Here is a 12,212-nt window from a genome sequence, read left to right as displayed (position 1 = left end):
TGTTACATAGTAATAACCCCTGTTACATAGTAATAACAACTACACTGTTACATAGTAACAACCCCTGTTACATAGTAATAACCCCTGTTACATAGTAATAACAACTACACTGTTACATAGTAACAACCCCTGTTACACAGTAATAACCCCTGTTACATAGTAATAACAACTACACTGTTACATAGTAATAACCCCTGTTACATAGTAATAACAACTACACTGTTACATAGTAACAACCCCTGTTACATAGTAATAACAACTACACTGTTACATAGTAATAACCACTACACTGTTACTTAGTAATAACCCCTGTTACATAGTAACAACCACTACACTGTTACATAGTAACAACCACAACACTGTTATAGTAACAACCCCTGTTACATAGTAACAACCCCTTTTGCATAGTAACAACCACTACACTGTTACATAGTAACAACCACTACACTGTTACATAGTAATACCCACTACACTGTTACATAGTAACAACCACTACACTGTTACATAGTAATACCCACTACACTGTTACATAGTAACAACCACTACACTGTTACATAGTAATAACCACTACACTGTTACATAGTTATAACCCCTGTTACATAGTAATAACCACTACACTGTTACATAGTAACAACCACTACACTGTTACATAGTAATAACCACTACACTGTTACATAGTAACAACCACTACACTGTTACATAGTAATAACCCCTGTTACATAGTAAAAACCCCTGTTACATAGTAACAACCACTACACTGTTACATAGTAACAACCACTACACTGTTACATAGTAATAACCCCTGTTACATAGTAACAACCACTACACTGTTACATAGTAATAACGACTACACTGTTACATAGTAACAACCACTACACTGTTACATAGTAATAACCACAACACTGTTACATATTAATAACCCCTGTTACATAGTAACAACCACTACACTGTTACATAGTAACAACCACTGCACTGTTATAGTAATAACCCCTGATATATAGTAACAACCCCTGTTACATAGTAACAACCACTACACTGTTACATAGTAATAACCACTACATGGTTACATTGTAATAACCACTACACTGTTATAGTAATAACCCCTGATAAATAGTAACAACCCCTGTTACATAGTAATAACCCCTGTTACATAGTAATAACAACTACACTGTTACATAGTAATAACCACTACACTGTTACATAGTAATAACCCCTATTACATAGTAACAACCCCTGTTACATAGTAACAACCACTACACTGTTAAATAGTAATAACCCCTGTTACATAGTAACAACCCCTGTTACATAGTAATAACAACTACACTGTTAAATAGTAATAACCACTACACTGTTACATAGTAATAACCCCTGTTACATAGTAACAACCACTTCACTGTTATATAGTAACAACCCCTGTTACATAGTAATAACCACTACACTGTTACACAGTAATAACCACTACACTGTTACATAGTAACAACCACAACACTTATAGTAATAACCCCTGTTACATAGTAACAACCCCTGTTACATAGTAACAACCACTACACTGTTACATAGTAACAACCACTACACTGTTACATAGTAATAACCACTACACTGGTACATAGTAATAACCACTACACTGTTACATAGTAACAACCCCTGTTACATAGTAACAACCACTACACTGTTACATAGTAACAACCCCTGTTACATAGTAATACCCACTACACTGTTACATAGTAACAACCCCTGTTACATAGTAACAACCACTACACTGTTACATAGTAATAACCCCTGTTACATAGTAATACCCACTACACTGTTACATAGTAATAACCCCTGTTACATAGTAATAACCACTACACTGTTACATAGTAATAACCACTACACTGTTACATAGTAACAACCCCTACTCTGTTACATAGTAATAACCCCTGTTACATAGTATTAACCACTACACTGTTACATAGTAATAACCACTACACTGTTACATAGTAATAACCACTACACTGTTACATAGTAACAGCCACTACACTGTTACATAGTAATAACCACTACACTGTTATAGTAATAACCCCTGTTACATAGTAATACCCACTACACTGTTACATATTAATAACCCTGTTACATAGTAACAACCACTACACTGTTACATAGTAACAGCCACTACACTGTTACATAGTAATAACCCCGTTACATAGTAACAATCACTACACTGTTACATAGTAACAACCACTACACTGTTACATAGTTATAACCACTACACTGTTACATAGTAACAACCACTACACTGTTACATAGTAATAACCACTACACTGTTACATAGTAATAACCCCTGTTACATAGTAACAACCACTACACTGTTACATAGTAATAACCACTACACTGTTACATAGTAATAACCCCTGTTACATAGTAACAACCACTACACTGTTACATAGTTATAACCACTACACTGTTACATAGTAAGAACCACTACACTGTTACATAGTAATAACCCCTGTTACATAGTAATAACAACTACACTGTTACATAGTAATAACCACTACACTGTTACATAGTAATAACCCCTATTACATAGTAATAACCCGTTACATTGCAATACCCACTACACTGTTACACAGTAATAACCCCGTTACATAGTAACAATCACTACTCTGTTACATAGTAACAACCACTACACTGTTACATAGTAATAACCCCTGTTACATAGTAACAACCACTACACTTTTACATAGTAATAACCCCTGTTACATAGTAATAACAACTACACTGTTACATAGTAATAACCACTACACTGTTACATAGTAATAACCCCTGTTACATAGTAACAACCACTACACTGTTACATAGTAACAACCCCTGTTACATAGTAATACCCACTACACTGTTACATAGTAATAACCCCGTTACATAGTAACAACCACTACACTGTTACATAGTAATAACCACTACACTGTTACATAGTAACAACCCCTGTTACATAGTAACAACCACTACACTGTTACATAGTAACAACTACTACACTGTTACATAGTAATAACCCCTGTTATAGTAACAACTACTACACTGTTACATAGTAATAACCCCTGTTACATAGTAACAACCCCTGTTACATAGTAACAACCCCGTTACATAGTAATAACCCCATTACATAGTAATAACCCCTGTTACATAGTAACAACTACTACACTGTTACATAGTAACAACCCCTGTTACATAGTAATAACCGCTGTTACATAGTAACAACCACTACACTATTACATAGTAACAACCACTACACTGTTACATAGTAATAACCACTACACTGTTACATAGTAACAACCCCTGTTACATAGTAACAACCACTACACTATTACATAGTAACAACCACTACACTGTTACATAGTAACAACCCCTGTTACATAGTAACAACCACTACACTATTACATAGTAACAACCACTACACTGTTACATAGTAATAACCCCTGTTACATAGTAACAACAACTACACTATTACATAGTAACAACCACTACACTGTTACATAGTAACAACCACTACACTGTTACATAGTAACAACCACTACACTGCTACATAGTAATAACCCGTTACATAGTAATAACCCCTGTTACATAGTAATAACCACTACACTGTTACATAGTAACAACCACTACACTGTTACATAGTAACAACCACTACACTGTTACATAGTAACAACCCCTGTTACATAGTAACAACCACTACACTGTTACATAGTAACAACCCCTGTTACATAGTAATACCCACTACACTGTTACATAGTAACAACCACTACACCGTTACATAGTAATAACCACTACACTGTTACATGTTACATGTTACATGTTAATGCCCCTTCATGCTTCAAGAGATAAAGTGAGGAGAGTTTTGTCCTGTTTTCAAGACGCTGCAGTTGTTTCTAATTTTCAAATGTATCTGGAACTTGTGACATCGACTTTTGTATTTTTCTGCACTATTTCATGTACCTGTTGGAAAGCCAGGTTTTCAACAGCTTTTCCTGTCCGTTTCTCCCTCAGCATTACCCTCTGTACCGGGTGAGTGATGCGGGCTGTACGGGTCGGGATGCTGCTCCTCCTGAAGAGCGCCACCTGCTGTTCAGAGAGAAGTACGACGTGCTGTCTCAGGAGGCCTCTCACAGGGTACGTGGACCACTGATAGACTGGTCCCAGATCAGTTTGTGCTCTTGCCAACCTCCATTGCTGTCATAATGAAGCCCAACGTGTTTTGAATAATAACTGACAGGGAGATGACATGACAACACGGACAGACTGGCAGCCACTATGGTCATCATGTTTTTAGTTTTTTTTAACGAGGCAAGTCAGTTAAGAACAAATTCTTATTTACAAAGACGGCCCTAGGAACAGTGGATTTTTACCTTGTCAACTTGGGGATTCAATCCAGCAACCTTTCGGTTACTGGCCCAACGCTCTAACCACTAGTCTTCCTGCCGCCCCGCTAGTCTTCCTGCCTCCCCGCTAGTCTACCTGCCTCCCCGCAAGTCTACCTGCCTCCCCGCTAGTCTACCTGCCTCCCCGCTAGTCTACCTGCCTCCCCGCTAGTCTACCTGCCTCTAACGACTAGTCTACCTGCCGCCCCACTAGTCTACCTGCCTCCCCTATAGTGTGGTCATCATGTTAGCTTTCCCCATCTATAGTGTGGTCATCATGTTAGCTTTCACCATCTATAGTGTGGTCATCATGTTAGCTTTCACCATCTATAGTGTGGTCATCATGTTAGCTTTCACCATCTATAGTGTGGTCATCATGTTAACTTTCACCATCTATAGTGTCATCATGTTAGCTTTCACCATCTATAGTGTGGTCATCATGTTAGCTTTCACCATCTATAGTGTGGTCATCATGTTAGCTTTCACCATCTATAGTGTGGTCATCATGTTAACTTTCACCATCTATAGTGTCATCATGTTAGCTTTCACCATCTATAGTGTGGTCATCATGTTAGCTTTCCCCATCTATAGTGTGGTCATCATGTTAGCTTTCACCATCTATAGTGTGGTCATCATGTTAGCTTTCACCATCTATAGTGTGGTCATCATGTTAGCTTTCCCCATCTATAGTGTGGTCATCATGTTAACTTTCACCATCTATAGTGTCATCATGTTAACTTTCACCATCTATAGTGTCATCATGTTAGCTTTCACCATCTATAGTGTCATCATGTTAGCTTTCACCATCTATAGTGTGGCCAGTGGTCATCATGCAGCTCTCTCTGACCTCTCTGACCTCTCTTACTTATGGGCGTCTTGGTTATCCAGTAAATTATTAATTTGTTGAGGGCCACCCGGTACTATAGGATATACAGAGCATTCAGAAAGTATTCAGACCCCTGGACTTTTCCCACATTTTGTTATGTTTCAGCCTTATTCAAAAATGGATTAAATCGTTTTTTTCCTCATCAATCTACACACAATACCCCATAATGACATCACAATACCCCACAATGACATCACAATACCCCATAATGACATCACAATACCCCACAATGACATCACAATACCCCACAATGACATCACAATACCCCACAATGACATCACAATACCCCACAATGACATCACAATACCCCACAATGACATCACAATACCCCACAATGACATCACAATACCCCACAATGACATCACAATATCCCACAATGACGCCACAATATCCCACAATGACATCACAATACCCCACAATGACACCACAATACCCCACAATGACACCACAATATCCCACAATGACACCACAATACCCCACAATGACACCACAATATCCCACAATGACACCACAATACCCCACAATGACACCACAATATCCCACAATGACACCACAATACCCCACAATGACACCACAATATCCCACAATGACACCACAATACCCCACAATGACACCACAATATCCCACAATGACATCACAATACCCCACAATGACACCACAATATCCCACAATGACACCACAATACCCCACAATGACACCACAATACCCCACAATGACATCACAATACCCCACAATACCCCACAATGACATCACAATACCCCATAATGACATTTTTGAAAATGTATTTAAAAAAAATATAGAACTATCACATTTCCATAAGTACTCAGACCCTTTACTCAGTACTTTGTGGAAGCACCTTTGGCAGTGTTTACAGCCTTGGGTCTTCTTGGGTATGACGCTACAAGCTAGGAACCTCTCATTCTTCTCTGCAGATCCTCTCAAGCCCTGTCAGGTTGGATAGGGAGTTTTCAGCTGTCTCCAGACATGTTCAATCGGGTTCAAGTCTGGGCTCTGGCTAGGCCATTCAAGGACAGAGCCTTGTCCTGAAGCCACTCCTGCATTGTCTTGGCTGTGTGCTTAGGGTCGTTGTCCTATTGGAAGGTGACCGTTCAATTTTGGAACCCTTCCCCAGATCTCTGCCTCGACACCAGTTTTCTCTCTTTTTGTTTTCTCTTTGTCATTATGGGGTATTGTGTGTAGATTAATGAGGGGGGATAATTTGATCTATTTTAGAACGTAACAAAATGTGGAAAAAGGGGTCTGAATACTTTCTGAATGTAAAGTCAGATTTTCATCTCGTGATCAAAACACAGATACAGGAACTGAGTGTTTGATTGGTTCTCACCCTCCTTCCCAGCTGCTGCAGTGGTTTAAGCCCCGCCTGGTTCTCAGTGGCCACACCCACAGTGGTTGTCAGGTTCTCCATGACAACAAGTACCCAGAGATCAGTGTTCCGTCCTTCAACTGGAGGAACCGCAACAACCCCAGTTTCATACTGGTAAGTCACTAACTAACTAACTTAGAAATTAACTAATTATACCTACTGTACCGCAACTCTAATAATGCCTTGGTACCTCTTAGCCTGATCCCACATCAGTTTGTGCTTCAGCCATCTCCTTTAATCCCAGGATGTACACACACACATCTCTACCTCTACCTCTCTCTCTCCTCTCCCTCCGTCACCTCCCTCTCTCTGTCCTCCTCCTCTGTCACCCCCTCTCTCTCGTCCCCCTCTGTCACCCCCCTCTCTCCCTCTCCTCTCCCTCCGACACACATCTCTCCGTCACCCCCCTCTCTCTCTCTCTCCATCCGTCCTCTCCATCCTACACCCCCCTCTCTCTCTCTTCCTGTCCCTCCGTCACCCCCTCTCTCTCTCTCTCTCTCTCTCTCTCTCTCTCCGTCACCCCCTCTCTCTCTTCTCCCTCCGTCACCCCCTCTCTCTCTTCTCTCTCTCCGTCACCCCCTCTCTCTCTCTCTCTCTCTCCTCTCCCTCCGTCACCCCCTCTCTCTCTTCTCTCTCCGTCACCCCCTCTCTCTCTTCTCCCTCCGTCACCCCCCCTCTCTCTTCTCCCTCCGTCACCCCCTCTCTCTCTTCCCCTCCGTCACCCCCACTCTCTCTTCTCCCTCCGTCACCCCCACTCTCTCTTCTCCCTCCGTCACCCCCCACTCTCTCTTCTCCCTCCGTCACCCCCTCTCTCTCGTCTCCCTCCGTCACCCCCTCTCTCTCGTCCCCCTCCGTCACCCCCTCTCTCGTCCCCCTCCGTCACCCCCCCTCTCTCTCGTCTCCCTCCGTCACCCCCTCTCTCTTCTCCCTCCGTCACCCCCTCTCTCTCTTCTCCCTCCGTCACCCCCCCCTCTCTCGTCTCCCTCCGTCACCCCCCTCTCTCTCGTCTCCCTCCGTCACCCCCTCTCTCTCTCTCCCTCCGTCACCCCCCCTCTCTCTCGTCTCCCTCCGTCACCCCCTCTCTCTTCTCCCTCCGTCACCCCCTCTCTCTTCTCCCTCCGTCACCCCCTCTCTCTCTCTCCCTCCGTCACCCCCTCTCTCTCTTCTCCCTCCGTCACCCCCTCTCTCTTCTCCCTCCGTCACCCCCTCTCTCTCTTCTCCCTCCGTCACCCCCTCTCTCCTCTCCCTCCGTCACCCCCTCTCTCTCGTCTCCCTCCGTCACCCCCTCTCTCTTCTCCCTCCGTCAACCCCCTCTCTCTTCTCCCTCCGTCACCCCCCTCTCTCTTCTCCCTCCGTCACCCCCCTCTCTCTCTTCTCCCTCCGTCACCCCCTCTCTCTCTTCTCCCTCCGTCAACCCCTCTCTCTCGTCCCCTCCGTCACCCCCTCTCTCTGGGCGTCTCCCTCCGTCACCCCCTCTCTCTCTCCCTCCGTCACCCCCTCTCTCTCTTCTCCCTCCGTCACCCCCTCTCTCTCGTCTCCCTCCGTCACCCCCCTCTCTCGTCTCCCTCCGTCACCCCCCTCTCTGCTCTCCCTCCGTCACCCCCTCTCTCTCGTCTCCCTCCGTCACCCCCTCTCTCTCTTCTCCCTCCGTCACCCCCTCTCTCTCTCTTCTCCCTCCGTCACCCCCTCTCTCTCGTCTCCCTCCGTCACCCCCTCTCTCTGAAGTCTCCCTCCGTCACCCCCTCTCTTTCTCCCTCCGTCACAACCCCCTCTCTCTTCTCCCTCCGTCAACCCCCTCTTCTTCTCCCTCCGTCACCCCCTCTCTCTCTTCTCCCTCCGTCACCCCCTCTCTCTCGTCTCCCTCCGTCAACCCCCCCTCTCTCTCTCTTCTCCCTCCGTCACCCCCTCTCTCTCGTCTCCCTCCGTCACCCCCTCTCTCTCGTCTCCCTCCGTCACCCCCTCTCTCTCGTCTCCCTCCGTCACCCCCTCTCTCTCTCTCTCTCCCTCCGTCACCCCCCCTCTCTCTCTTCTCCCTCCGTCACCCCCTCTCTCTCTTCTCCCTCCGTCACCCCCCTCTCTCGTCTCCCTCCGTCACCCCCTCTCTCTCGTCTCCCTCCGTCACCCCCTCTCTCTTTCTCCCTCCGTCACCCCCCTCTCTCTTTCTCCCTCCGTCACCCCCTCTCTCCCTCCGTCACCCCCTCTCTCTCCCTCCGTCACCCCCCCTCTCTCTCTCCCTCCGGATCAGAACCCCTCTCTCTCTCCCTCCGTCACCCCCCTCTCTCTCTCTCCCTCCGTCACCCCCCCTCTCTCCCTCCGTCACCCCCCCTCTCTCTCCTCTCCAAGGGTTCGTTCTCCTCCAGTGGTTATGGCCTGTCTAAGTGTTTCCTTCCAGAGGAGAGTACAGTGATAGCCCTCTACTGCTCTACAGGAGCCAGCCTCCTCTTCCTCCTCCCTCTGGTCCACTGCCTGTGGATGCGAGGCCTTCTCCGATGCCTCATCCTCTGTCCAATCAGCAAACACAAGTTTCTCTGACGGTCTCAGGTAGAGGTTGTCCCTGACTGCTGAATGATACAGGGTGAGATATGGGCTACATCCCATCTCAAATGGCACCCTATTCCCTATTAAGTGCACTACTTTTAACCAGGTTAGCCCACAGGTGCTCTGGTAAGAAGTAGTCTACTACGTAGGGAATAGGGCGCAACTTGGGGGTCGCAGACACGCTGTCCTCCCCCTAAAGCAGGGGTGGCTGGTGCTCCTGCCCTGGGAGGCTGCTGTGGGTTTGCAGGGTTGTGCTCCACCACAGCACTGACTGACATGTTCATGTGAACACAGGACCAAGTCTTGCTGGTTTGCTGACAGGTTTGTTAGAGTAGGGCTGAAACAAAAGCCTGCACACCCAGTAGCCTTCCAAAAGGAAAATTGGTCATCCTATTGGGAGGTAAAGTAATCTGACTCTAGATCTGTAGTTAAGGACAGCCTCTACCTGGAGAGAACCTGTGTGACCCCTTCCCCCCCACAGAGACTTGGACGTTTTTGAAATTCTGTATTTTTCTTTCTTTAAAGCTGTGAAATTCCACATTCCAAAAAGAACAAAGAACAGAGTTCAGGATAGAGAACGGGGGTCAAGATGGAGAACAGGGGTCAGGATAGAGAACAGGGGTCAGGATAGAGAACAGGGGTCAGGATAGAGAACAGGGGTCAGGATAGAGAACAGGGGTCAAGATGGAGAACAGGGGTCAAGATGGAGAACAGGGGTCAGGATAGAGAACGGGGGTCAGGATAGAGAACAGGGGTCAGGATAGAGGTCAGGGGTCAGGATAGAGAACAGGGGTCAGGATAGAGAACAGGGGTCAGGATAGAGAACAGGGGTCAGGATAGAGGTCAGGGGTCAGGATAGAGAACAGGGGTCAGGATAGAGAACGGGGTCAGGATAGAGAACAGGGGTCAGGATAGAGAACAGGGGTCAAGATGGAGAACAGGGGTCAGGATAGAGGTCAGGACAGTGCATCAGGATAGAGAACAGGGGTCAGGATAGAGAACAGGGGTCAGGATAGAGAACAGGGGTCAAGATGGAGAACAGGGGTCAGGATAGAGGTCAGGACAGTGCATCAGGATAGAGAACAGGGGTCAGGATAGAGAACAGGGGTCAGGATAGAGAACAGGGGTCAAGATGGAGAACAGGGGTCAGGATAGAGAACGGGGTCAGGATAGAGGTCAGGACAGTGCATCAGGATAGAGAACAGGGGTCAGGATAGAGAACAGGGGTCAGGATAGAGAACAGGGGTCAGGATAGAGAACAGGGGTCAGGATAGGGAACAGGGGTCAGGATAGGGAACAGGGGTCAGGATAGAGAACAGGGGTCAGGATAGGGAACAGGGGTCAGGATAGAGAACAGGGGTCAAGATGGAGAACAGGGGTCAGGATAGAGGTCAGGATAGAGAACAGGGGTCAGGATAGAGAACAGGGGTCAGGATAGAGAACAGGGGTCAGGATAGAGAACAGGGGTCAGGATAGAGAACGGGGGTCAGGATGGAGAACAGGGGTCAGGATAGAGAACAGGGTCAGGATGGAGAACAGGGGTCAGGATAGAGAACAGGGGTCAGGATAGAGAACAGGGGTCAGGATAGAGAACAGGGGTCAGGATAGAGGTCAGGGGTCAGGATAGAGGTCAGGGGTCAGGATAGAGAACAGGGGTCAGGATAGAGAACAGGGGTCAGGATAGAGAACAGGGGTCAGGATAGAGAACAGGGGTTAGGATAGAGGTCAGGGGTCAGGATAGAGGTCAGGACAGAGAACAGACAACCTGATCCACTATCCTGACCACTGTTCTCTATCCTGACAACGCCAGAGGCCCGGAGCCAGTGTTTTCATACCCTCACCTTGTACAGAGGTCGTTGTCCTTGTTCTGGCGTTTGGAAACGGACCATTCAACTACGATGAAGGACAACTTCACTGTCAGTCATCTAGATGTTCCCCTCTTCGCACCAGGAAGTATACTGTCTCCCATCTTCCTCTGTGTGGCCCGTAACCATGAAGCAACTCAGAGGAGCTGATCTAGGATCAGGCTGTCCCTGTCTTCAGGGGCTCCCGAGTGGCGCAGCGGTCTAAGGCACTGCATCTCAGTGCTAGAGGCGTCACAACAGACACCCCGGATAGATTCCAGGCTGTATCACAACCGGCCGTGATTTGGAGACCCGTAAGGACGGCGCACAATTGGCCCCAGCTTCGTCCCGGGTTTGGCCGGTGTAGGCTGTCATTGTAAATAAGAATTTGTTCTTAATTGACTTGCCTGGTTAAATATTATTATAAAAAAAAAAAAAAATCTTGTTCAAAGGCTAACCTGATTCTAGATCAGCAGTCCTACCCAGAGAGGCTTTGTGGGTAACGGGTCCTGATCTCAATTATAGATACTGATACCAGAAGTGCATGTCTTCAAGCAGCATTTAATGTATTAAAGACACACGTCGCTCTGACAGCGGTAATGGACTTTTATAACCGTTGTTTTCATTCTTTTTAAAAATAAACGTGTTTTTTCTCCTCCTGTATGCAAATGTATGTAAATATATTTAAATTCCTGATGTAAATACCAATAAAGTAAATTATGTCAACCGTTTTTAGAGTTCAGGTGAATTTTGTCGTGAGTGTAGGACTCTGCGGAAGAACCCATTTTATCTAGAGGTAGTAACCCTTTCTGTTATGGTGGGTGGATAACCAGTTGACCAGGAACTAACTAGGCCTGAACTGTTTTCTGAGGTTTAAATAGCGATCGGCTACTTTATTGACACAGTCATTTAGTTAAGAAAAGTGCAAGACGAGTAGGTTGTTGTTGTTGTTGTTTAAAAAAAGGTGGAAAGTAGCCTGGGAACCATAGCGACCTATTTATGAAAAGTATCACCATCTAAACAGATGACGTGACTTACAGAAAACGGATGTGTTTAAAGGGGCCAGCTGCTTCCACCACGCTATAACTCAGCATAGCAGAATTACAACATAACTGACTAGAGAAAATAGTCACACAATGAACACTGGCTGGGTTCTGAGAGGGAACCCA

General features: G+C 45.9%; 1 protein-coding gene across 1 annotated transcript in view; it reads left to right on the top strand.

Annotated features, from left to right (window-relative positions):
• The window catches only part of LOC135507562 (metallophosphoesterase 1-like), a 33,191-nt gene extending 23,884 nt beyond the window's left edge, over positions 1–9,307 (top strand). Inside the window, exons 7-9 of the mRNA XM_064927081.1 lie at positions 4,021–4,143; positions 6,635–6,775; positions 9,005–9,307. Coding sequence (XP_064783153.1) covers positions 4,021–4,143; positions 6,635–6,775; positions 9,005–9,193 — 453 coding nt within the window. The 3' untranslated portion in view covers positions 9,194–9,307. The remainder of the gene's footprint in view (positions 1–4,020; positions 4,144–6,634; positions 6,776–9,004) is intronic.
• The last annotated feature ends 2,905 nt before the right edge of the window (positions 9,308–12,212 follow it).

This window comes from Oncorhynchus masou, chromosome 3, assembly GCF_036934945.1.
Source record: "Oncorhynchus masou masou isolate Uvic2021 chromosome 3, UVic_Omas_1.1, whole genome shotgun sequence".
In the NCBI taxonomy this organism is placed as follows: domain Eukaryota; kingdom Metazoa; phylum Chordata; class Actinopteri; order Salmoniformes; family Salmonidae; genus Oncorhynchus; species Oncorhynchus masou.
This window is presented reverse-complemented; position numbering and strand designations above follow the sequence as displayed.